Genomic DNA, 25043 nt, shown 5'->3' with positions numbered 1-25043 from the left:
GGTTGAGCTTTTGGGTTAGTTGGCCACGGAGGGTGGAGAGGAAAAGAGTTTGTACTCTTCTTACTTTCCACCACCTACTGGCAGCCTTTACCTTGGGGACCACTTGACTTCTCTGCCAAAACATGATTGAGAGTCCCAATCACTGTCATTTTAAGTGAGACTTTAGGAAATGAACACCAGGTCCCTTGGGTTCACCCTTAACTCATCTCCTTTCACCAACTAGCTTACTTTCAGGTGTACTGCCCTGAGATCAGAGCCATAAAACAATAACATGCTGTGCATTAGAATGTGTAGTTCTCTTCCACATTATCTCATTTGATCTTTGTAACAGCTTTGTGAGAAAGGTAGAGTGGGTGTTATAATATTTATTTTTCTTGTCTTCTTTTTTTTTCCATTTTTTTAACAATGATTTCAGGGATGAGAAAATTGAGAGCTAAAGAAATAAAGGATTCGTCTCCAGTCCCAAGGCTGGTTAGAAGCAGAGACCCGAAGCGAGGGCTCCTAATAACCCAGGCGGGGGGGGGTGGTGGTTCTGCTCCTGCACACAGCTGGGACTGAGCTGCTGGAGCACCTTGTCCTACCCCAAATACTTAAACGGGAAAAAGGGTTTGGAGGATGTGCTGAGCTGATAAAGATGTGAGAGCCGTGAGGACATCCTAGAGGAGCCACCAAGACTTGGCAAATGGGAGCATTGATGGATTCTTTCAAACAGTGGCTTCAGAAAGCAGCGTCAGCTTACAGCAGTATGAGCTCTCACAGGCCACTGAAATTTCCTCAGGAACAGAGCAAAGGGGCGAACAGATATTAGACAGGCACTGAAACAGCAGCCAGCTGAGCTCTGAGTGGAGGCACCGCGTTAAAGAGTTGTGTGTCCCCACTCCCCCGTAAAGCAGGGGCCCGGTGACCACGGTAAGGGTGACTCTAAGTGCTCTAGCGTTGGGGGGCAGCTGTGAGAGCCGTCAGCACCTGGCTTATTCAGGGGCATACTAGCCACGACCCTTGGTGACCCCAGACTTCCTCCTGTCCCCCCACCACCGAACGCTGAGTGTTTTTTGTTTATTAGCAGCTCCCCTGAGGATAGGGGACGAAAAGGAAAGAGTCTGCTACTCCTGTTAAGTCTCAGCGCGTCACAGTTTGGTGACTGCCAGGGAGCGTCGGCGTTTACAAGCTAAAACGGTCGGGTCATCACGAGGTGAGGGGGTCTTCGGAATGGATCTCATATGAATTCTTTTTCTTTCTCTTTTCTTCCCATTTATTCTTTGTCTCAGCAAGTATGTCCTGAAGATCTAGTGGTGTTTACTCTATGAAAGTTATGGCGAGGCCCACAGAAGAAGTGCAAAATGGGATCTCTGGCCTCTGGAGGTTTAGTCTGGGGGGAAGAGAAGGTGACCAGCTCTCAGGGTGTTCGCTGGAAGCAGGACAAGGGTAAATGTCCAGCAAGCGAAATGCTTCCCTTGGTGGTTTATTGTGTGGTTTCCAAGTGCTAGACTCTGTGCTCTGCTCGGGGGGCAGAAACAAATAGGACAACTCAGACCTCGCCCCAGGGGAGCTTATTGCCTAAGACCATGTTTTCAAGGTGAGGTTCCCCCATCACTTGCTTTGGAATTACCCTTGTTTACATAGGCTGATGCCTGGGCTCAGATCTACACAATCAGAATCTTTAAAGGTGGGTCCCGGAATCTTAATTAGCACCCCAAGTGATTCTTAAACACCTTAAAGTTTGAGAATAACTACTCATGTGGAAGAGACAGACAAGTGAACCCAGACTGGTACAAACAGGTGAGTACTGTGCTAGTGAACATGAAAGGGATTGTGTCTGCAGAGAACCAGGGAAAAGAAAGGGAAATCCTCAGGTCTTCCTCAGGGTTACTCTGGCAGCGGAGGGTGGCACTGTGTCCCCCTCAGCCTCTCTTCTTCACCACCAGTCTAACACTGTGTCCACATCCTCTTAATCCAGAGGAGTGGCAGGTCCCCAAAAGGAAGGAAAGGGAGGCACAGCAAGGGACCTGTGGAAAGTCACCTCACTGGTTCAGATCTCTGTTCACATGGTGTCTTCCCAGAGACGCCCGCCTTAACCACATCTTCTAAAATGGCTCTTTTGTCACTCTCCTTACCTGCCTGACTTTTCTTCAAGCACCTGTCATCTTCTGGCATTGTAATTTATTTGTGTGTCTATTGCACCTAGTTTAGAAGTTGTGAGGACTTTGTCACTTTTGTTCACAGCTGTTGGCACATAGTAAGTGCTCAATAAACACGTCGTGAAGGGTTCAGGAGGGCAGATGGATCCACCCCGGCCTCATCTCTCCACGGCTCAAATTCTGTTGCTCTGAGAAACAGCAAGAGTCTCAGGATGCCCATGGCCTTTCTTGGCAGATGGGCACGCGGGAAGGAGCTAGTAGGACCCTGCCCATGTTCTCCAGAGCCCCTTCCCACAAAGGCCTTTGCAGATCGTATCTCTCTCCTCCCAGAGACTGTCTTCCTCATGTCTGAGTCCTGGGGAGCCACAGAGCCCGTTACTTTTGATGTGAAGCGTCCCGGAACATTAAGAAGCTATTTGAGGAATGGAACAGGGAGGTCCGGGGAGGCGAGTGTGGTCTGATTGAGGAGGCCCTGCAACAGCTTTGGGGAGGGAAGGTCGGGTCTCCAGAGCCCACTGGAATCCTTTGAAGCCCTAGCCGCTGGGGAGGATGAGCGTGCAGTTGGATGTCTTACACGGCAGTACGGCTTTTCCGAGAGCGTTTGCACAAAATGTTCTGCATCACAGGTTAATGTGTAAGACACGAGTTGTAAGTGGAAAGTTGGCAAAGTCCTTTGGAAACTGGCTAAAGGGCAGGAAACAAAGGGTAGCAGTAAAAAAAAAAAAAAAAAAAAACCTAAAAGGATGTTAATTGGGGAGTGCCTCAGGGAGTAGGGTTGAGACTAGCTTTTTATTATTTACATAAAAATTGCTTGGAGAATGGTACTGAAAGGGATTTTCATGTTGGCTAAGGAAACTGCATTAGAGAGTTGTGTGTGGAAATGTGAATAGTGGAATTAGGGAAGGATTCAATTTATTGATGGAAGTGAAGAGGAACATTTTATAACATGTTGCTATTTATCAACCCACACCCGTTTTGTGGGCCAGATTTCCATTTGAATAGGATAGCTTCAGCTTAAAACAACTAAAATCTCCACGCTTTGGGGCCGCAGAAAGCACTTGAAGAGAGTTCGGCACCCTACACGCAGGGCAGGTCCTGAAATGAAACAGATGTTTATCTTCGACCTTAGAAACCTCTCTTTTAAAAGGAGCTGCAGGGCAGGTGGCATCTCCTAGTTCGCTAGAAGCATAAGGTGCTACAAGCACCTGACATCCACATCTCCCTACCTCCCTTTATAAGAAACATTTTCTCTCCTGTGGAGCTCAAAGTATCACAGAAATTTATTGTAGATCTACCCCCATAAGAAGCGAGCAGTCTCTCGTAAGCAAAGTTATTGCACGCTGGAAGTAACAACACAGTGACACAGGGCTTGAAATTAGGAGCCCAGGGGTGACGTTTGCTATCCTCGCCATAGCCTCCCCTAGGGGGTAGTCTACACAGGCATCACAGAGGCCACTGAGCCCTTGGACTCCTTGTTGCAGACCAGTAGGACTCCTCCGTGGCCTCAGTAGTCAGTGTGGTCCAGGAACCAGCAGCACCACGTGGGAGCAAGTTAGAAATGCAGGCTCTCAGGCCCCACCCCAGAAGTGAATTGGAATCTCCCTTTTAGTAGGGTCCCGGGCTGATTCCTGTGCACATCAGCATTTCAGAAGCACCTGCTCTAAGACACCCAGGGACCATAGAAGGTAAAGCAGAGGGGATCCGGTTGCCGCTAGAGTAAAAATCGAACCACATGAGTTCAGCAGCCTGAAGACAAAATTCTGGCATTTGGGACTTCCCAGTCTGTTGTAAACTTAAGATTCCCCCCTCCTGTTTTCTTTAATTTGGTCTCTAGGGCGCCGTGCCTTGTCTAGAATGTAAACTTCCTCTGCCTTTTGAGAGGAAGATGTTAAAAGCCAGTCCAGTCTTCCCCCGAGTGCTCTTCTCCTGAGTGCGGTCCATGCGCTGCGCCATTAGCTAATTGTTGCCGTCTTGTTCACCGGCCACAAAGGCTGTTTTTCATTTGAGCTCATTTTCCAAAAACTCTGTGGGCAAGCGTGGGGCATTTTGTTGTTTTCTGCTGCTGGGTGTGGGCTGTTCGTCCATAGGACCAGCCCTGTGGCAGGCAGGGCGTCACTGGCCTGGGCAGACCTTCCTGAAACATAGGAGGCTTGGCTTTTGAAGATGTGGATGGGAACGTCTGCAGGCCTCTTGGAATTGTATTCTCTCGAGATCTGAGATGACCTGACAGTGGTTGTGTGTGATGGGACACGGGAACAGCTGCCTACACTCCATCCGCCTTCCCTCCCCTCCCTTCCCTTTCTTTCCCTTCCCCTCCCTTCCCCTGGCCTACACCTTTCACTCAGGCTTGTTTTTAGAAAACAGGACAATGAGGTGGGGTTGAAAGAGCTGGAAGATTGATGAAATTGACCTGCCTTTGTCCTCAGCTCATGAAGTGGTGTAGGCAGGGGCTGGTCCCGTCCGATTAGTAGGGAATAGCAATGAAATCCCAAACTCCTCTCCCTCCCATCCTGCCCGAGTAGGGGGAACATGGAGTTGTGGCCTAATGCAAGCAAGCCTTGATTTTTATTATTATTCTTTTTGCTAAGGTCACTATGTTCTTTTCCAAGAGTTGAGGGGGATGTCCAAATAGCCAAGTCATTCCAGGTACTAGAGGTGAGGACAGACTTAAAGTCTGTCGAGACACACTTAGGAGATTCAGACTTGGCGTGTGTCCTTTGTGATTTAGGCTTGACTGAGGCTTCTCAAACCTGCGTGTAGTATCAGAGCCCCATCGTTGCATGAGATAAGTCCAGCCCCATGGGCCTCAGAGCAGGTAAGCCAAAAGGTATCAAGTGAGTACATGAAATGAAGTGTATCTCCTTAGTCCTAAACCAATACACGCAGAGTAGCTGCCTTGGATCCTAGACTGGCCTTATCTCCCCCGCAGACTGAGAGCTCAGAAGCAGGGAAATCAGCTGTTTATCTTTATACTTAGAGCACCCGGCACAGAGCAGGCCCTTAATAAATGTCTGTGGGATGGATGTGCAAAGGAAGGAAGGCAACAAGCCTCCGGCTGCTCTTCTAGCTACTGCTGTATCTATTGTGAGTCATTGTTCCAGCCACATTTCAGGCATTACATTTTCAATTAATTTCTTCCTTGTCGACTATTAACTTATTGGGCTCATTCACAGTTGTGTTTGGGGCCCGATATGCCTGTACAGCAAGTCTTCAAAGGAGGCTACCCCTGGGCCACAAAGCTTGCTGCATACCCAAGCGCCTTAGAGCGCGCACCTAAAAACCACTGGGCTGGGCAGGAAAAGGGAAGGGAAGTCAGAAGCCAGTCTGCTAGGGGGAATAATGTGCTCCCAACTTCTTAAGCAGGGGTATTGGCTGTTCATTTCAGGTAAGAGTCTACGATCTCTCCAGATACGAGCATGGAGCAGACGATGTGCTGATCTTGGCCACTGACGGACTCTGGGATGTTTTATCCAATGAAGAAGTGGCAGAAGCGATCACTCAGTTTCTCCCTAACTGTGATCCAGATGACCCTCACAGGTTTGTGCATCTCTGTGATTGGAGGGTTGTTCCTCAAGCGGTCTTTCATGTGGCTGAAATAAATACTAATCTTGCACTTTTCATCATTCATTCTGATATAGATGGTTTAGTAAGCAAACCGCAAAAGGGACTACATTTCTTATTAGAGGTACTTTCACAGCCAAATAAAAATCCTCCTTAAGTTAAACCTAGATACAAGTGGTAAAGAATTTGTTTTGTGAGATATTTCAGCAGTGTATCTTTCTCACATTCTTACTTCATATCCTACAAAGTGGGAATAATCCAAGTTGTGATCCTCCTGGTAAGAATGAGATCAAATGCTCCCAGCATTGATTTCCATCCGTTGAGGAACTGTTTCTTTCAAGAAACATTGGGAAAGGAGAGAAAGATTAAAGTAGGGATTCCTTATAGCATGATGGCCGTGTAAACATCCTAAACAACCCTAGGTGACTCAGAAATAAACAGAAATCCCCTCTGGAGAAAGGCACCTTTCACTTAGAACACAAGGAAATAAGTCACCGTGAGTGAAAACCAGCAGAAACAATAGACAGCAGAGTTGGACCTATAAATATTATTGGATTTATCAGCCAAAAAATATAAATAAATATTTTAACATGTTTCAGAAATGTTTTTAAAAGCATTGAAATCATGCATAAGGACAAAAGACTATAAATGACTGTGCAGATTTTTAAAATAAAGAAATGGGACTTCTGGAGATGAAAAATATAAAAATAGGAACTACAAATTCAATGGATTAAACAGATTGGAGACAGTTGAAGTGTACACTGATGGAACTGAAAAACTGATCTGAACAATCCAGAATATGGCTCAAAGAGACAAAGAGAGGGAAAGTATGAAATGAGATTGAGAGTAGGAAGATAACTAAGATGCTGTAAAAAGAATTGCAAAAGGAAATACTGTAGAAAACGGGAAGAAAAAAAACAAGTTCCAATCGAGAATTGTTGAATGATATTAAACCTAAGATCCAGAAAGCCCAACAGATCTCAAGCAGAAGAAATAAAGAGATAATTTTAAGTAGATATTTTATAATGAAACTGAAGAATTTAAACAAAAAAGATACTAAAAGCAGCCAGAAAGACAAAACAGATACATAAGAATAGCATTTACAGTGATAGCTGACTTTTCAGAAATAACAGTAGAAGCCAAGACAGTGGAGTTATATCTTCAGTTGGCTAAGAAAAGCAGCTCTCAATTTTTAGAATTTTTATATACAGTAAAGATATCAATAAAGAGGATGAAGTAAAAGCATTTTGAGGCAGAACAAAACTGAGAAATTTTACTGCCACCCAGCCTTCTCTGAAGAAGATTCTATAGGACGTCCTCAGATAAGAAAAGGAAATGATCCCAGATGGAAGATTGAGAAGTAAGATGGATTATTAAGCTATTAGTAAATAGGTATACTTAAACATACACTAACTGTATAAAAACTGCAATAAGAATGTCTAATATGTGGTTAAAAATGATAAAATACTGAATAAAAACAGCATAATAAATTGGCCAGTGGGGATAGTAATCAGCTAAAGTATGCTATGGTTCTACTTGAAAAGAGGTTAAAAGTGTTTAACTTTAGACTTTAAATGTGTTTAAATAGCTAAGAAAACGAATAAAAGAATAGAAAGTGTAATTTTCAAACTAGTCAAGCCCACATAGAATTAAAAGCCAAACTTCTAAACAGCTTATAAATCAAAAAATTGTAATAAAAATTAGAAATTACCAGGGCCTAAATAATAAGAATACTACATATCAAGACTTTAAAGGCTGAATTCTGAGCCCTTTTCCCACCCTAATTTAATGAGCTATGCATAGGTGAAAAGCTCTACTCATCCCTGACCTGCCAGAAGTGACTATATTCCTTCCATATCATAAAGGAACTTTTTCCAACCCTCTGAACCTCCCAGTTCCCCAGATCACAGGGACCCTGCCCACAAGCTCCAGGCTCCTGACCACAGAAAAAGAAAAAGAGCCCCTTAACCATAGAGAAAGGTATTTCTCAGAATAAGATCTAGAAGGCTGCTTTGTGCTACTGGGCTAATTCCGCCCATATTATTCCTATAAACATGTACATAAGAATTCTTATAACTTCACAGTTCTGAGGGGCCACAGGAGTGGAGCTGTCTACTTGTGCTGTGTGCTCTTTTCCTGCATATAGGCTGTTAGTAAACCACTGTCCTAATTTAAAAATTTAGGTCTGCGGTCCTTATTTCAACAACAGCATCTAGATTAAGAATTAAAAACAACAGAATAAACCCAGGAAAAGTAATGGAAGGAAAAATTAAAGATAACAAAAAAGAGAATATACAATAAAAATAAACAGTAAAGCCAAAATTTGTTTCTTTAAAACAACTAACACATTAGGAAAATGCAAATCAAACCACTTTGACATACTACCTCACACCCATTATGTTGGCTATTTAAAAACAAACAAACGAAGAGAAAAAAACAAGTGTTGGTGAGAATGTGGAGAAATTGGAACGTCTTGTGCATTACTGGTGAGAATGTAAAACGGTGCAGCTTCTATGGAAAACAATATGGTGATTAAACATATAATTATATCCATCAATTCTACTTCTGGGTATGTACCCCAAAATGAGTGAAAGCAGGGACTCAAATAGGTACTTGTACACCCATGTTCATAGCAGCATTATTCACAATAGCAAAAAGGTGGAAGCAACCCAAGTGTCCATCAACAGATTAAATGGGATAAACAAAATGTGGTATATAATACAATGGAATATTAATCAGTCTTAAAAAGGAATGAAATTCTCACACATGCTACAAAATGGATGGACCTTGAAGACATTATGCTCAGTGAAATAAGCCAGTGAGAGAAGGAAAAACATTGCATGATTCCACTTACATGAGGTCCCTGGAGTCGTCAAATTCATAGGGACAGAAAGTAGAATGGTGGTTGCCAGGCGCCGGGCCGGGGGGATAGGGAGTTGGTGTTTAATGGTTATAGCATTTCAGTTTGGGAAGAGGAGAAAGTTCTGGAGATAAATGGTGGTAGTAGTTATACAACAATGTGAATGTACTTAATGCCACAGAACTGTATACTTTAAAATGGTGAAAATGTGAATTTTTATGTTATGTGTATTTTACCACAAAAAATAATTTCTCAAAAAAAAGCAAATTAAAAAGAAAACTAACAAAGTAGATAAATTTCCCTTAAGACTAATCAAAAACAAGGGGGTCCAGCAAATAAATAATATTAGCAATAAAAAACAGTAATAACAGATGCGGCAGTAATGAACCTATACATATTCTTTAATAGGAACATTGTTAAAATATTAATTTTCCCTAAATTGATCTTTAGAGTGAGTAGAATTATAACCAAAATTCCAGTGAAGTATTCATGGAACTTCATAAGCTGATTCTGAGATATATATGGAAGAACAAAATGCCAAGAATGTTTGTGACATTTCTGTATGGGTCTTACCCTTCTAGATACTAGTACAAAATCAGAACAATTAAGATGGTGCAGAAAAATGAAAAATGGATCCTTCCCTCACACCATACACTAAAATCAAGTCCAGGCAAGTTAAGACTTAACTGTGAAAGGAAAAGTAAATACAACTTTTAGGAAATAGCATAGGAGACTATCTTTATGATCTTATAGTAACAAAGGATTTCTTAAACAAGATACAGAAAGCACAAACAAGAAAAGATTGATAACCTTGACTACGTTAGGATTACCAACTTTGGTTCTTCAAAAGACAACATATAGAGAATAAAATGGCAACGTGTGAACTGGGAGAAGATCTTTGCAATTTGTATAACCAAAGAGGGATTCATACGCATAAAATATAATGAACTGTCACAGATCAATAAAGACAACACAAATAACCCAATAGAAAAATGAGCAAGTACCAAACAGTCATCATGCAGAAGAAAATTAATGGCCAATAAATATATGAAAAAAACTTCAACAGTCAGAGGAGTAGAAATAATTAAAAACATGTAGAACAACTGCAGATGGATTTGTGAATGTAGAAAGACTCTGAAGACAGCTTGGCATATGCATATCTTATAACCCAGAAGCTCCACTCTTAGGTCTGTACCTTGGAGCAGTGGTTCTGAAAGTGTGGTCTTTGGGTCACATGGCATCAGCATCGTCTGAGAACTTGCTAGAAATACAAATCTTCAGGCTCAACCCCAGATCTACCAAATAAAACTCCCAACGGTAGGACCCAGGGATCTGTGTTTTAACAAACAACCCAGGTTTTCTTTTTATTCTGGTGCTGGTGTAATCCAATTTATACAAAAAGATATCCACACAATTGTTTTTATTGTAAAAATTGGAAGCAACCTGCATGTCCAACCATAGGATGGATAAACAAAGAATAGAATAATTCACAGTCCTCAAATGAGAGTGAACCAAAGCTGTGATCTTTAACAGAGAAGAATCTGAAAGACATAATGTTGAGTTTAATAAGCCAGTCATAGAAGAATACACATACTATGATTCTATTTACATAAAGTAGGAAGTTAACAATATATCACTTAGGGATACAGATATTAAAATTATAACAAAAAGCAAGAGAATTAACCCAAAATTTGGATAATGGTTTCCTTGGGAAGAGAGGTGGCAGAGGGGGATGTGTGCTTGTGGAGAGGCCCATAGTGAGCTTCTAAGATATTTACTGGTAATGTTCTGTTCCTTTAGCTACATGGTAGGTATATGATTGTTCATGTTATTTATAACTGTATATCTTTTTCATGCATTTGTATGTATGTTAGCTATGAGAGGCAGTGTAGTCTAGTGGTTAACAGTGTGGATCTAGCCAGACTGCCTGAGGTTAAATCCTGGTTCTGCCCCTTCTAGACTTTGTGACCTTTGTGACCTTGGGGAGGTTTCTTAACCTCTCCATGCCTCAGATTCCTCATCTGTAAAATGGGGGTTCCAGTAGTTCTGACCTCATCCTTATATATAAAGTGAAGTGCCTGGTATATAGTAAGCACTACTGGTATTTGTTGTTCTTATTCTGTGTTTGTTGCTATACTTACATGTTTCATATATTTCACAACAACAACAAAAAATTCCTTCAGGAAAAAATTAAAGCTAGACATTCTTTCTCTTTCTAGAATTGTTTGTATAATTTTTCTCAGGCACAAAGGAATTGATGGTACTGCAAACAAGATTCTTTTATTTGAATACATTTTTTTTCCTGTTGAGCTTTTAGTTTTAATCTGCGTTTTATATCCTACTTGTTAGCAACATTCTCCTGTTGATTTTCTCTACTGTAATTATTTTCATAAAGCTTTGCGAAGTCATCTGACAGGTATGAGTGAAAAGGCACCCAACACTTTTTAAAATCTCTCCAAGCTGGCTTGGTTTTCCTTACCAGCCCTTGTCTCTCCATGGCAACAAATCTGCCCTCCAGGGAGTGGTAACCTGTGGGCAGTGCTGTCACTGGGCAGGTGTATGCCAGGTCAGAATAGGTTCCTAGGTTCATGGGATCTGTTACCTACAGGGTTTACAGGGATCTCCATGGAACAAAAGGGCGCGAAAGAAAAAGGTTTTGAATTTGCCTTTCAGGGAAGATGGCAAACCAAAGCCTAAGAAAGAATCCTGTATCAGATAGAAGAATGAGTGAAAGGAAAGGTTATAAAATGGGCACAGTTTCATTGCTAAAAGAGATGAAATATCTGACTGGAGATCAGAAAAATTCTGGTTGGTTTTTTTTTTTTTTTTTAATTTATTTATTTATCTATTTATTTTTGGCTGCATTGGGTCTTCGTTTGCTCACGGTCTTTCTCTACTTGCGGTGAGCGGGGCGGGGGTGGGGATGGGCTACTCTTCGTTGTGGTGCGAGGGCTTCTCATTGCGGTGGCTTCTCTCGTTGCGGAGCACGGGCTCTAGGCGCGCGGACTTCCGTAGTTGTGGCTCGCAGGCTTAGATGCTCCACGGCATGTGGGATCTTCCCAGACCAGGGCTCGAACCCATGTCCCCTGCATTGGCAGGCAGATTCTCAACCACTGCGCCACCAGGGAAGCCCCTCTAGTTGGTTTTTGGCATCTTAAAACAGTGAGACCTTATGGGGGAAGGTATCTTCTTTGCCAAATAATTCCCATTCAGATTCATTCATCTGGGAAATATTAAGGACCTATTTTATAAGCCATGGCCACTGGGGAAGAATTTGTGAAGAGAACAGACCAGGTCCCTGCCCTCTTGGAGTTTAAAGTCTAGAGGTTACAAAAGCATAAGGAAGTTAGAATATGAATGATTAAAAAGATAGCACAAGGGGTAGGCAAGAAAGCTTCCCACTAGAAGGGATGTCTATGAGGGGTAAATGAGTGTGTGCCAGTCAATGCAAGGTGGGGCAACATTGGGGAGGGAGAACATGGTGCTTTCAAGGAGCCCAACAGTCAGTATGGCTGCCTGGGCTTAGTGTGGGGTAGTGTCCACAGATGAGGTGTGAGAGGTGAACGGGGCAGGTCGTGTCAGACCTCAAGCACTGACAAAATGAATGAATGTGAAGATTAGTTGGAGGGAAGAGAGTCTGTGATAATGATATGGAATTTGTGTAATTCATTCATTCTGATCCACAATCAGAAAGCATTCTGGAAAATCTGATGGTGTAAATATGAGTTATGGATTGTTTCTCTACCCCTCTGTGCTCCTTAGTAATTTAAGCCCTATTGGGAAATCAGATAAACTTAACTTATTTCAAACTCAGGACTTAGGCATTATGTAAAATGATGTTGTTTGTCTTTCATGTGTGTGCCATATTTGCATTTATCTTTGTGATTTGGAAGGAGGGTACCACACTCATACCCAGGCTTAGTGTGTCTCCTTGGGAGGCCCATGGAGAGCTCAGTCCCAAAAGCCACAGCAGTGGGTTTCCTGACGGTGCCCTCCCAACTGGGAGCTGTTCTGACCTTGTAATGCAAAGTAGAAATAGGCGTGGAAGTTGTCCTGATAACGTTTAGCCTAAGTCATAATTTCTGTGATGAAGAAAGACCTGCTGTCATACCCTTCCCAAGGCTCTGTGAGTTCTTACTTAGCCAGAAGGATACATTTCTCCCCAGATGTAGCCCAGGACCACAGGTTTGCCTATTTAGTCATGTGAGTGGTGGGAATAGAGGGTTTCTGGGTCCAGACCTGAGGGATCTGACCAGGCTGGCCGATCGTTTGATGGAAAATGAGAAAGGGAAGATGCACTCTACAAGGTGGGCCTCCTGAGAGATAGGAAGGGCAACAAAGCAACAAGAACAACAAAATGTTTCTTCACTTGACGTTTTGAATGGGCCTGTTTTACTTTGAGTTTTGCTTTGTGTTTGCCCAGTTTTGTCTAGAAATTCAGCAGGACAGAAGGAGGCAGGGCATTAGTCCTGTGACAGGAAGGACTTTAAGGTTTTGCCATTTGATTATTTGGCTTTTGTTCATGTTGTGTGTAGGTTTTTTCTTTTTCTTCTCCTCTTCGTGGCAGCCATTCTTGACAAATTGCCCGCACTGTCTTCCTCTGATGACATCCTTCCCAATAAAAAATTTAAAATACCATCTCCCCCTCCAGGATGCATTGTGAGGGAAGAGGTGATTAAGAGAGAGATATGTTTGCGAAGTTCTGACCCTCACACCATCCTCTCTGGCAGAGGTGGGGTAAAAATGAACTATATGACCTTCCTGACCCCAGTGTATCTTATTAAGTCCTTTTGCTGTTTTGAACTGTCTCGAGAAAGGAGCCAGAAAATTAAAAGGAGGCCTTGTGGACAGGCCAGAACATGAGTGCAGTTGCTCTTTTTCTTTCTTTTCTTTTTACTGGATTACGCCCTGAAGTGTAGCAGAGCTGGCAGCTCCGTGCATCCTTTGTGGGGTCATGAAATGAACCGTTGACAGGAAATATACCAAGATCACATTTTCAGGTGGCCTGGTTGGAATTCACGGGGGTTGGGCTACACAACCTGTCATTCTCTTTACTAATTCCAGTAAGATTCTCTTAGGAGGCCTAAACATCCTGCAGAATTTGGAAAGGGTGCTTAGAGAAAGGCGTGGAAGGGGTTTTCTGAGGCAAAATATCTCAGACTGATTATCTCCTCTGTAAGGCTGGAGGTTTAGTGGCAGGTCTCCCAGAAAGAATATTCAAAATGGAGGCAAGTATGTAAACATGCAAAGAAGATGCTTAGTAATATGTTAGAAAGGAATAAATTGTTAATATTACTAACGGAGACAGGTGTGGGCAAAGCTGAGTGGACCTCGGGCCAAAGAACACATGAAAACATGACATGGATTTACATTCCAAATGCCCAGGCAAGACTTGGCAAGGGTTTTTTTTGCCCAGTCCTTCATTTCCCAAAACCTGTCTGTGGAAACCTCACCTTGGTAACTTGGACCAAATGACCCTCAGTGCCCCTGCCATGTCACTCTGGGGGCTTATGAAGGGGTCTTAAATCTGTAAGTACCAACATAATGTAAACTCCAGACAGCATCTCCCTAATAAGAGAAGCCTTCTTGATGGTCACGCTTCAAATGTTCTTCATATCCATGCTGTCCTTGGCTCTGATAACTGTGGGCCTCACTGATAAGGAAGAGGTGAATCAGTAGAAAGTTAACAGTAGAACACCCACCAAAACTGACAGCAGGACATTAACGCAGGTATTAAATGCTAGTTTGTATTACCTTGATAATATGAAACATTTTGGCAAAAGACAAAGGTTCTTTTTATGAAATCTTTCTGTGAGTTGGCTGAACTAACTTCTCCCATTGCCATATGGTTTTGAAAAACTGTGCCTCAAATGTAAAAAGGAAGGGTTCCTCCCATCGCCGGCCCCAACCTCACATCAGTTACAGGTTTTAAGAACAAATTGGTGAGTGTTTTATCTCGTGTTGAAGACTAGATAAAATCTGCATTTTTGTTTCTTTTGCAATGTTGAGCATATTCAGACCCGTGGGAATGTGGATGTCAGCCCACCATCCTGCCCTTGACAGCCTCTGAACTGCCCACTGCCAGGCCCACCTTTCCTTCCTCAGTGCTGTTGATATGGCCATTGGAGCAGAGCTGTGTGGCCACTTAGTTGGAACATAAGGGCATTTTATTTATTTTATTTTATTAAATTTATTTATTTATTTATTTATTTATTTATTTATGGCTGTGTCGGGTCTTCATTGCTGCACGCGGGCTTTTTCTAGTTGCGGCGAGAGGGGCTACTCTTCGTTGCGGTGCGCGGGCTTCTCATTGCAGTGGCTTCTCGTTGCAGAGCTCGGGCTCTAGGTGCGTGGGCTTCAGTAGTTGTGGCACACGGGCTCAGTAGTTGTGGCTCGTGGGCTCTAGGCACGTGGGCTTCAGTAGTTGTGGTGCACAGGCTTAGCTGCTCCTCGGCATGTGGGATCTTCCCGGACCAGGGATCGAACCCATGTCTCCTGCACTGGCAGGCAGATTCTTAACCACTGCGCCACCAGGGGAGCCCCCCTCAGGGCATTTTAAAGGGCTTCCCAGGGACGCTGCAGAAGAAAATAGTCTGCTCTGCCCCCTCCTATTGAAATGTTGCTGTTTGGGATTTGAACTAAAATAAGCTCACACCACCTTGAGAAACCAGGAAGCTGGTGCCGGGGCAGAGAGGCGGACGAGGCCTGGTGGGTGTTCTCGCCATCTCCCATGGGGGTGGTCAGCTCTCCCTAGTCGGTGGCCTTGCCCCTGCTGACGCACGGACCCCCAGGGGACACGGGGACAGTGTTGTGGGCAGCGGCGGTTCCCGTGTCTCAGGGTACTCCGCCTGAGTGAAGTCCCCGCACTCCAGGCAGGGGACCGAAGCTGGTGTGGGCACCTTCAGTGGCTTCAGAGCCAGACGAGGGACACATGCGGCTCGGCTCCCAGCAGTGAGCCCGAGGCGGGCCTCCTCCCAGGACAAGTTGCCTGGTTCTGAGCACGACAAAGAGCCCCCTCCAAGTCACCCGCCCTCACCCCACCTACCCCGTTACCATAGATCCCTGCCACCGTTCCCAAGCTTGGGAGAGCTTTTCTACCTCTTCAATCTCAGAGGCCTGCTCAGAATGCAAAGAGGATTCCTCCTCCTGTTCCCATCATACTCTATTCCTGCGGGGCCTCAGCAGATGGAAGCTGCCTTTTATATGCAAATATTCGGAACCCATTAATTCCCCAGTTCCTGCCACCTACCCTCCCTCTTGTAAGACCCTGTCTGTACCATCCAAATGGCACACAGAAGTTCCTGCCCAACTAGAACTGTTGGCTTTAAGGCCAGGTTACAGCCTGAGGCCTGAAACAGACTTATTTTTGACACTCCAATCTGCTGATTCAGATGTGGTCTTGTGGGAGGAGACTCTACAAAAGGTGGATGACTGCGGGCGAAACTCTTGGTGGGGGAGGGAGGCCTTTTATGTCTAATGAGGGAGATGCTCTAGGAAGGTTATTGTTTACCCCGGCAGGACCTTTGAGGCATGCACTAGCATTAGTCCAGATTCGAGAGGCTAAGGAGTTTCCCCAGAGCCCCCCATGTGGGCGGTGGTGCAGCCATGCTGGGACCCGTGGCAGCCCAGCCCACACCTGGGGCCCTTCGTACACCCCGCTGAAGAGGTGAAGAGCTAAGAAGTGCCCAGCGGTGGCAAGGACGACGGAGACGATGGAGGATTTGCCCTCTGGCCTCCTTCCACCCTGACCTTAGCGTCAGTGGCTGTGAAAAGAGCCTCGGGCCTTCCCATGGTCCTTCAGCCCCTCTTCCTTTTCTGCTTTTCTTCTCTCCCCTGCTGTCCCTCCTCTGCTCCCTCCTGCTCGGCCCGAGGAAGCCTCTGCGCCAGGCCCTGTGCGCCTGCCAAGTCAGACCCCTCCCGGCCGCCGCCCCTTTCAGCAGAGCTCAGCGGATCAATACGGAAAGCTTCAGCCAGAGAAGAAAAATGCTCTCAAAGCACAAAACTGGTCTCCCTGGGAGACTCTTCGTTAGGAGGGGTGAGTACCCCAGCTACTCCCGTACTACTTCCCTGATGCGGTCTGACCGAGCCTTCCGAATGAGGCCCTCAGGCCGGGCCCTGCTGCCGCCCCACATCCAGCTTCCAGAATCACGGGGCTCCTGGGCCGCCTCGGCATCCCGGACGGGGTATAACGGAATCCACGACCCTTTCGCTGTCATCAGCTGTACCATATTCTTCTCTGCTGCTCTCCTGTATATTCTGTATTTATATTTCATGTTTTGTTTTTTTTTTTAAAGACAGCTTTCCATCTTTTTTATTATTTTTTTTTTATTTTTATTTTATGGCTGTGTTGGGTCTTCGTTTCTGTGCAAGGGCTTTCTCTAATTGCAGCAAGTGGGGGCCCCTCTTCATCGCTGTGCGCGGGCCTCTCACTATCACGGCCTCTCTTGTTGCGGAGCACAGGCTCCAGACACGCAGGCTCAGTAGTTGTGGCTCACGGGCCTAGTTGCTCCGCGGCATGTGGGATCCTCCCAGACCAGGGCTCAAACCCGTGTCCCCTGCATTGGCAGGCAGATCCTCAACCACTGCGCCACCAGGGAAGCCCTATATTTCATGTTTTGACTCAGATTCTCTCCCACTGCTCCCTGCGCCCTTCAGTCTCTGGCACGTGTGCCTTTGTGTTCAGCCTGAGCACCAAACTCAGTAGAACCCTCCTGTCTTCCTGCCACATGAAGCAGTCTTTTTCGTTGTTACCAAACCAGACAGCCCTTGTCAGGTAGAAATTGGAGGAGAATGAAATGGAGGAGAGGAGAAGCAGTCCTTTCCCTCCAGAGGAAATGTTTCTTCTTTTCCTCAGGCACCAGTCTTGATATAAAGCAACCTTAAAGGTGGTTTCCTGCCTGGGGGCCAGATGGCGCTTGACTAAGGATGCTGATGAGTTCTAAAGTGTCCATCAGCCTGGCTGAGATGGGAGCTGGGGCAAAAAAACCTTCTAAGAACTAGGTGCCTGTGGTTGTGTTGAGTCGATCAGCTTATGAGGAAAGATCCCCACAAGTGGCCTCATTTTACCTAAACACCATTTGTGACTTCATTTCCATACTGTGTCTCCTGTAGCATGAAGGAAACATCAGGAAACCAGTCCTAGAGTTCAGCTGCACTGTTCAGTTACTGCAAGCAGCATCTAATCAGTGCCCTTCAGTTGTCTGCGCAGACTGCTCTTTTACAGGGGGGATGTTGCATTTGCATTCGCTAGGGAAGCCTCACAAAGAGAAGTCAGGTGGAGGAATCTGCGCTCCTGGCCACAGTGTTGGAAGAAATGGTCCAAGGCATTCTCCCTCAGCTTCCCGCTCAGGTTGGGGCATCCTTCCTGCAGCACATGGATGATGGGAAGAACCTGATGAAACTGAGGTTCTGTGAGGAGAGGGGGTGGGTAGGCCCGCCACACAGGAAAGCGTGAGGCTAAACCTCACACCACACGTGGGGTATGGGGATCCTAAGCCAAGAATCGCACCTAAAACATGTTCTAGAACTGGAAGAACCCATAACGTCCCCCAGTGAAGGCACATTTAAAAATCTTTGTAGATAACCCAAGGCACACAGTAAACAACCCTACTGAAGAGAGGCTTCTATCTCACCTTCAAACCTACCATGAGAAAGGATAACTAGATACAACAGAGCCTTCCCTCTGTCCCCCCAAAGAAAACCTAACAGAACAGGATGAAAGAAACTTTAAACATGTACAAATAGAACCATAAGGTAAGAAGAGATGGATTTGGAAAAGAACCAAATAGAAATTTGCAATGGTGAAAAATATGTCATCGAAATAAAGTAACTCACTGAATGGAGAGATAGTAAACTGCTAAAGTATGAATTAGTGAACTGAAAGATATTACCAAGAGATTTTAAAAAAACAGGAAAGAGGCTGAAATCTGGAAGGTAAAATGAGAAGGATCTAACAGGAGAAAATACAAAACTATGGAGGAAACATAAAAAATAGAGGGGAATCAGTATTCAAAAAGTTCATGGTTGAAAATTTTCCAGAATCAGAAATATCTTCTCAGTTTGAAGGAGTAAAACTAATTTCCAACCATGATAAATAAAAAGAAATCCTCATTATTATGTCTCAGTGGAACTTCATACCATCAACAACAAAATATCAACAATAACAATTTAATAAGCTACCAATGAGAAAAGACATTTACTTATAAAAAAATGAAACAAGGGCTTCCCTGGTGGTACAGTGGTTAAGAGTCCGCCTCCCAATGCAGGGGACACGGGTTTGAGCCCTGGTCCGGGAAGATCCCACGTGCCGCGGAGCAACTAAGCCCGGGTGCCACCAACTGCTGAGCCTGAGCTCTAGAGCCCATGCTCTGTAGCAAGAGAAGCCACTGCAGTGAGAAGCCTGCGCACCGCAACTAAGAGTAGCCCCGCCCACCGCAACTAGAGAAGGCCCGTGCACAGCAACAGACCCAAAGCAGCCAAAAATAATAAATAAATCAAATAAATAAATTTATTTAAAAAAATGAAACAAGACAGACTTCTCAACAAGAGAGGTCAGAAAAGATGAAATATTATTAGGTCCAAACTGCTAAGGGAAAATAAGTCAGTCTAGAATTCTATACCCGATAAAGCTATGATCCAAGGTTAAAGGCAAAAATAAAGATTTTTGTGGCCCCAAACCTTGGTGAGTTTATCCCTCACAGACCATTGTTAAAAGAATTACTAAAAATGTACTTCAACAGAAGGAAATCAAGTCCAGAAGAAAGGAATGGACTTCGAAGAGCAAAGAAGTTAGTATGTTGGTTTATATACATTATAATAATGACTTAATAGGAGTTTAAAAACAAGGCAAAATTAAAATAGTAGGCAATAACATGACAGATGAAAGAAGGCATTCTAATATCTTTTTATTTTCTGGAGGACACAAATATTGATTGACATATATTAAAAACCTAAGCATAGCTGCTAAAACAACAGAAATAATCACTTCTCAACTAGTAGAGAGAGGAAAAAGGTATTCAAGAAAGCAATCAACCTGACAGAAATCAAGAAGGAAAGAAAAATAGAAAATACTAAATAAATTTTATGTATGTATGTATATGTGTGTGTGAATGATGGCAAAAATAAATTCAGAATAGCGGTTTTTATAATAAACAGGTTTAACTTGCATCTTAGTAAGAATAAAGGTGAGATTTTATTTATTTATTTATTATTATTTTTTTTTATCCATTCGTCTGTTGATGGGCATTTAGGTTGCTTCCATGACCTGGCTATTGTAAATAGTGCTGCAATGAACATTCGGGTGCATGTGTCTTTTTGAATTACGGTTTTCTCTGGGTATATGCCCAGTAGTGGGGTTGCTGGGTCATATGGTAATTCTATTTTTAGTTTTTTAAGGAACCTCCATATTGTTCTCCATAGTGGCTGTATCAATTTACATTCCCACCAACAGTGCAAGAGGGTTCCCTTTTCTCCACACCCTCTCCAGCATTTGTTGTTTGTAGATTTTCTGATGATGCCCATTCTAACTGGTGTGAGGTGATACCTCATTGTAGTTTTGATTTGCATTTCTCTAATAATTAGTGATGTTGAGCATCTTTTCATGTGCTTCGTGGCCGTCTGTATGTCTTCTTTGGAGAAATGTCTATTTAGGTCTTCTGCCCATTTTTGGATTGGGGTGTTTGTTTCTTTGATATTGAGCTGAATGAGCTGTTTATATATTTTGGAGATTAATCCTTTGTCCGTTGATTCATTTGCAAATATTTTCTCCCATTCTGAGGGTTGTCTTTTCGTCTTGTTTATGGTTTCCTTTGCTGTGCAAAAGCTTTGAAGTTTCATTAGGTCCCACTTGTTTATTTTTGTTTTTATTTCCATTACCCTAGGAGGTGGATCAAAAAAGATCTTGCTGTGATTTATGTCAAAGAGTGTTCTTCCTATGTTTTCCTCTAAGAGTTTTATAGTGTCCAGTCTTATATTTAGGTCTCTAATCCATTTTGAGTTTATTTTTGTGTATGGTGTTAGGGAGTATTCTAATTTCATTCTTTTACATGTAGCTGTCCAGTTTTCCCAGCACCACTTATTGAAGAGACTGTCTTTTCTCCATTGTATATCTTTGCCTCCTTTGTCATAGATTAGTTGACCATAGGTGCGTGGGTTAATCTCTGGAGATTTTATTTTAATTAGCCATCTACCAATAATGAAATACACTTTAAATAATACAAAGTTTAGAAGTCCTACAGTGCCTTGTGGAATTTATCATTGGTGAATATCAGGTTGAGAAGGTAGCACTGAAAACGACTATGATTTCCTACTTAAGAGACTGGGGACAGCATTAACTAAGGATGATAGATGAGAAAGTCCCACCTTGGCAGTGAAAAGTAAGTTAACATTTATTGACTCTTCCTGAGTCCTAACTGGGGCCTACCAAGGAAAGTTAGAAGAGCTGTGCCATGTGTCATGGAAGCCCAGACATAGGAGAACTTGGAGTGTGCAGTGGTGTGGTGGGCAAGCCAACCTCAACACCTCCCACCTCTGCAAACAAAAAGGAGAACTCAGGAGAAAAGACAGGAGATGTCAAGAATAAAGAAGATGGCCAGAAGTACAGTATCTGTGCTGGAGAAAAGTCAAGTGGAATGAGCACGGAGAAGTGTAGGAGGCCGGATTAGCAGGGTATTGGACCTACTGGTAAGAAATGAAGGAAGAAAAAGGGAAGTAAGAAATTGAGGAAGCAAAAATGGGTCTTCTCTCTCTCAAGAGTTCACCTAAGGGAATACAGAGTGGATGACAGAGAGAAATGCAGGCTCAAGGGAAGTTATCTTGGCATAGGCAATAACCAGTTTTGAGAATAAAACCTTAATTTTCTAGAGCCCTTGGGTTTCCTGGGTAACCATCTTTTCTAGGTGACCTAATGCCGCTTTTTAAAATGCCAAAGCTAATTTTGACCATTTGTTCAATACCCAAAGTCTCCAGCAATAGCAATATCAGCATGGTCTCTTGCCTTTAACTATGGGTGATGCTCTTATGTGACTTAAATAAAACGAGGTAGGCACTGTTTTGATTTTAACTTTTTTTAATTGAAGTATACCTGATTTACAATATTGTGTTAGTTTCAGGTGTACAGCAAAGCGATTCAGTTTTAAATGTATTTTTTTCAGACTCTTTTCCATTATAGGTTATTACAAGATATTGAATATAGTTCCCTGTGCTACACAGTAAATCCTTGTTGTTTATCTATTTTATATATAGTAGTATGTATCTGTTAATCCCATACTCCTAATTTATCCCCTCCCCCTTTTCCCCTTTGGTAACCATCAGTTTGTTTTCTATGTCTGTGAGTCTGTTTTGTAAGTAGATTGATTTGTATTATTTTTTTAGATTCCACATGTAAGTGATATAATATTTTTCTTTCTCTGTCTGACTTTATTTAGTATGATATTCCCTAGGTTCATCCATGTTGCTGCAAACGGCAGTATTTCATTCTTTTTTATGGCCGAGTAATAGTCTATTGTGTGTGTGTATACACACATACACACACACACACCCCACATCTTCTTTATCCATTCATCTGTTGATGGGCACTTGGGTTGTTTCCATGTCTTGGCTATTGTAAATAGTGCTGCTGTGAACACTGGGGTGCATGTATCTTTTCAAACTAGAGTTTTTATCTTTTCTGGACATATGCCCAGGAGTGGGATTGCCGGATCATGTGGTAGCTCTATTTTCAGTTTTTGTAAGGAACCTCCATACTGTTCTCCCTAGTGGCTATACCAATTTGCATTCCCACCAACAGTGTAGGAGGATTCCCTTTCTCCACACTCTCTCCAGCATTTATTGTTTGTAGACTTTTTTTAAAAAATTAATTTATTTAATTAATTTATTTTTGGCTGCGTTGGATCTTCGTTGCTGCGTGCAGGCTTTCTCTAGTTGCAGTGAGCGGGGGCTACTTTTCGTTGTGGTGCGCATGCTTCTCTCCTTGCAGAGCACAGGCTCTAGGCACACCAGCTTCAGTAGTTGTGGTTCACTGGCTCTAGAGTGCAGGCTCAGTAGTTGTGGTGCATGGGCTTCGTTGCTCCACGGCATGTGGGATCTTCCTGGACCAGGGATCGGACCCATGACCCCTGCATTGGCAGGCAATTCTTAACCACTGCACCACCAGGGAAGTCCTGTTTGTAGACTTTTTGATGAAGGCCATTTTGGCCAGAGTGAGGTGATACCTCATTGTAGTTTCTATTTGCATTTCTCTAATGATTAGTGATGCTGAGCATCTTTTCCTGTGCCTCTTGGCCATCTGCATGTCTTCTTTGGAGAAATGTCTATTTAGGTCTTCTGCCCATTTTTTGATTGGGTTTTTTGTGTTCTTTTGATATTGAGATGTATGAGCTGTCTATATATTTTGGACATTAAGCCTTTCATTTAACCTTGTTCTGATCTCAGCCGTTGCCCCATGACCGCGGGACCTGTGATTTACCACAGAGACCGGTCCTGACTTCCTTCATCTGTTTTTTTAACATCTTTAAGTAACTTCCTTTTGCTGCCAGCCACCTTTTCTCATTACTTGCCATAATCTTCTGTGTCTAGTTTGCTCATGAGCTGAGTTAAGGTGTGTTCAGCCCTGACAGATGAATCTACAAACTAGTATACTGCCTCAGCCAGCTTTCTGAACTTGAAAGGCTAAGGTCTAGACCCTGGTCAATCACTAGGATAATAAACATCAACTGATTTTGATGGTAGACTTTCCCTGTGAGGTTTTTTCTCAGACATACAATTCAATATAAACCCAAGAGTAACCTGGGGTGAGCATCTGAGAGCTCTTCTGAATATAGTATGTGAGTGGCAGTATGTGGATAAGGGGGCATGTATTTGGCTCTTTAGCCAAAGGCCTCTTTGGAGTCCTTTCTGTTTATTTCGTGATCTCAGCAGGAAGAGAACCCTCAGAAGGGCTAACTGGTGGCATCTTCCCTCAAGTGTTAACTTGAGATACTTCTGCCTCAAAACTGGTAATTCTCTCAATAAGGATAGAAAAAGAAGGTGTCTCTCCTACTCACCTACCACCCATCCTCTAGGAGGAAAGTCACTTATTTTGTATTAACTAAAATAGCCTCTCTCTGCCACCTTTAGTGTGTGCTACACTTATCTCTGCCTGGGCTGTCTGAGTAGACTTGAGTCTCAAAGACTCTACAGCCTGGAATCTTAACAATCCTGAGATTATTTGCTACAGACCTTGTTCTTAAGTAATGTAACAATGGGGCTAGATGCAGGTCTCTTTTAACATGAGAGTCACTTAATCCATAAGGGGTTTTAACAGAAGAAATGCAAGAGGCTTCTGGTGTTCTGAATTCCATAACTCACAGTTCTGAAGGCAAGGCCGAGTGACATTCCAAGCAGGGAAAGGCTACAGTAACATCAGGGTGGTCTGTTGTTTAACAGGCTGGCTTCCAAGAGGCCTTCCTTACAGGGTGACATTTATTATCTTGGTGATTTACCAGAGTCTGGCTTACAGCTTCTCAGGTTCAGAAACTGGTTTAATCAACACACAAAGAACAGATTCATTATCAGAGCCGGGCTCACCTTAACCAAGCTTTCATGATTGATCTGCAAACTGAAGAAATGCCAGTTGACATTTATATGGAGAAATAGGACTGACGTTCTTAAAGTACAAATGACTAGCTCACTCTTTCTCTGTCGGCAGCCCACACAGGGAGGCAGATCATAATTAGAAGGTTATATGGTGAACATGAAGTCAAAATCAAGGGAAACTGTATATTCTATGGCAGAAGCTAGGAGTCTTCCATCCTCACTAAATATGGTCCTACCAGTGGAACTAAATTTCTTTGAAATCTGTTGGATAAGACTCTCTCTGCCTCAATCTGTATTTGGACAGACACCTGCCAATGTTTTTTTCTCTTTGTTTTGGGCCTCAAGGCTAACCTAGGCTATATACACCCAAATCACCTCCCACATTAGTCTTTTTCTAGATTTTAATACTTTCCATCCATTTATGGCATAGTCATTATTCTTCTTTGAGTTTATGCTCTAAGTCTCAGTGAGCAATCTTATTTTCAAATTCTTTGGGATCCCTCACTGTACTCACAGTGGTGAAGAGAAGAGTGTGGCATTGATGAGGGTGGATGGTACAGCTCGACCACACCGAGGTTCCCCAGTCATGTACCAATAAAACCTTCGCATTTTTACTATGCTCCTTTGCTACCTGTGCTATCATTAACATTTTTCTTTAAATCAACTCACTTTTTAAAAACAATTTATTTAAAAAGGAGATTTACCCCTACCATAAGTGGAAAATGACCATCCTTTGTCCTAAAAGCAACGTGGCTCTAAAAATAAACATATTGGAAACAAAAAGTTCTTATTTTTCCCATGTGCTTTTTTAGCTACACACTGTTTGCTGTAGAAAGCTCTGCTCCTGAGCAGATATGTGTTAAAGATACACCAGCACTAAACTGGGACTCATCAAAATTCTCAAAAGAGGA

At 43.2% G+C, this 25043-nt stretch overlaps 1 protein-coding gene and 1 long non-coding RNA gene across 4 annotated transcripts in view; both read left to right on the top strand.

Annotated features, from left to right (window-relative positions):
• Window positions 1-25043, top strand: part of LOC309609612 — a 526119-nt gene that overhangs the window by 448782 nt on the left and 52294 nt on the right. The window lies entirely within an intron of this gene.
• The window catches only part of PPM1H (protein phosphatase, Mg2+/Mn2+ dependent 1H), a 275787-nt gene that overhangs the window by 245836 nt on the left and 4908 nt on the right, over window positions 1-25043 (top strand). For 2 of the 3 annotated variants that reach the window (XM_082351252.1, XM_082351251.1), the window contains one exon: window positions 5524-5675. The exons of the other annotated variant lie outside the window; for it this stretch is intronic. In XM_082351252.1, the coding sequence (XP_082207378.1) occupies window positions 5524-5675 (152 nt within the window). The remainder of the gene's footprint in view (window positions 1-5523; window positions 5676-25043) is intronic. 3 annotated transcript variants of the gene reach the window in all.

Source organism: Balaenoptera borealis, assembly GCF_965194805.1.
Source record: "Balaenoptera borealis genome assembly, chromosome: 13".
Classification (NCBI taxonomy): domain Eukaryota; kingdom Metazoa; phylum Chordata; class Mammalia; order Artiodactyla; family Balaenopteridae; genus Balaenoptera; species Balaenoptera borealis.
Note: the sequence above shows the minus strand (reverse complement) of the source record. Positions and strands in the feature narration are given on the sequence as shown.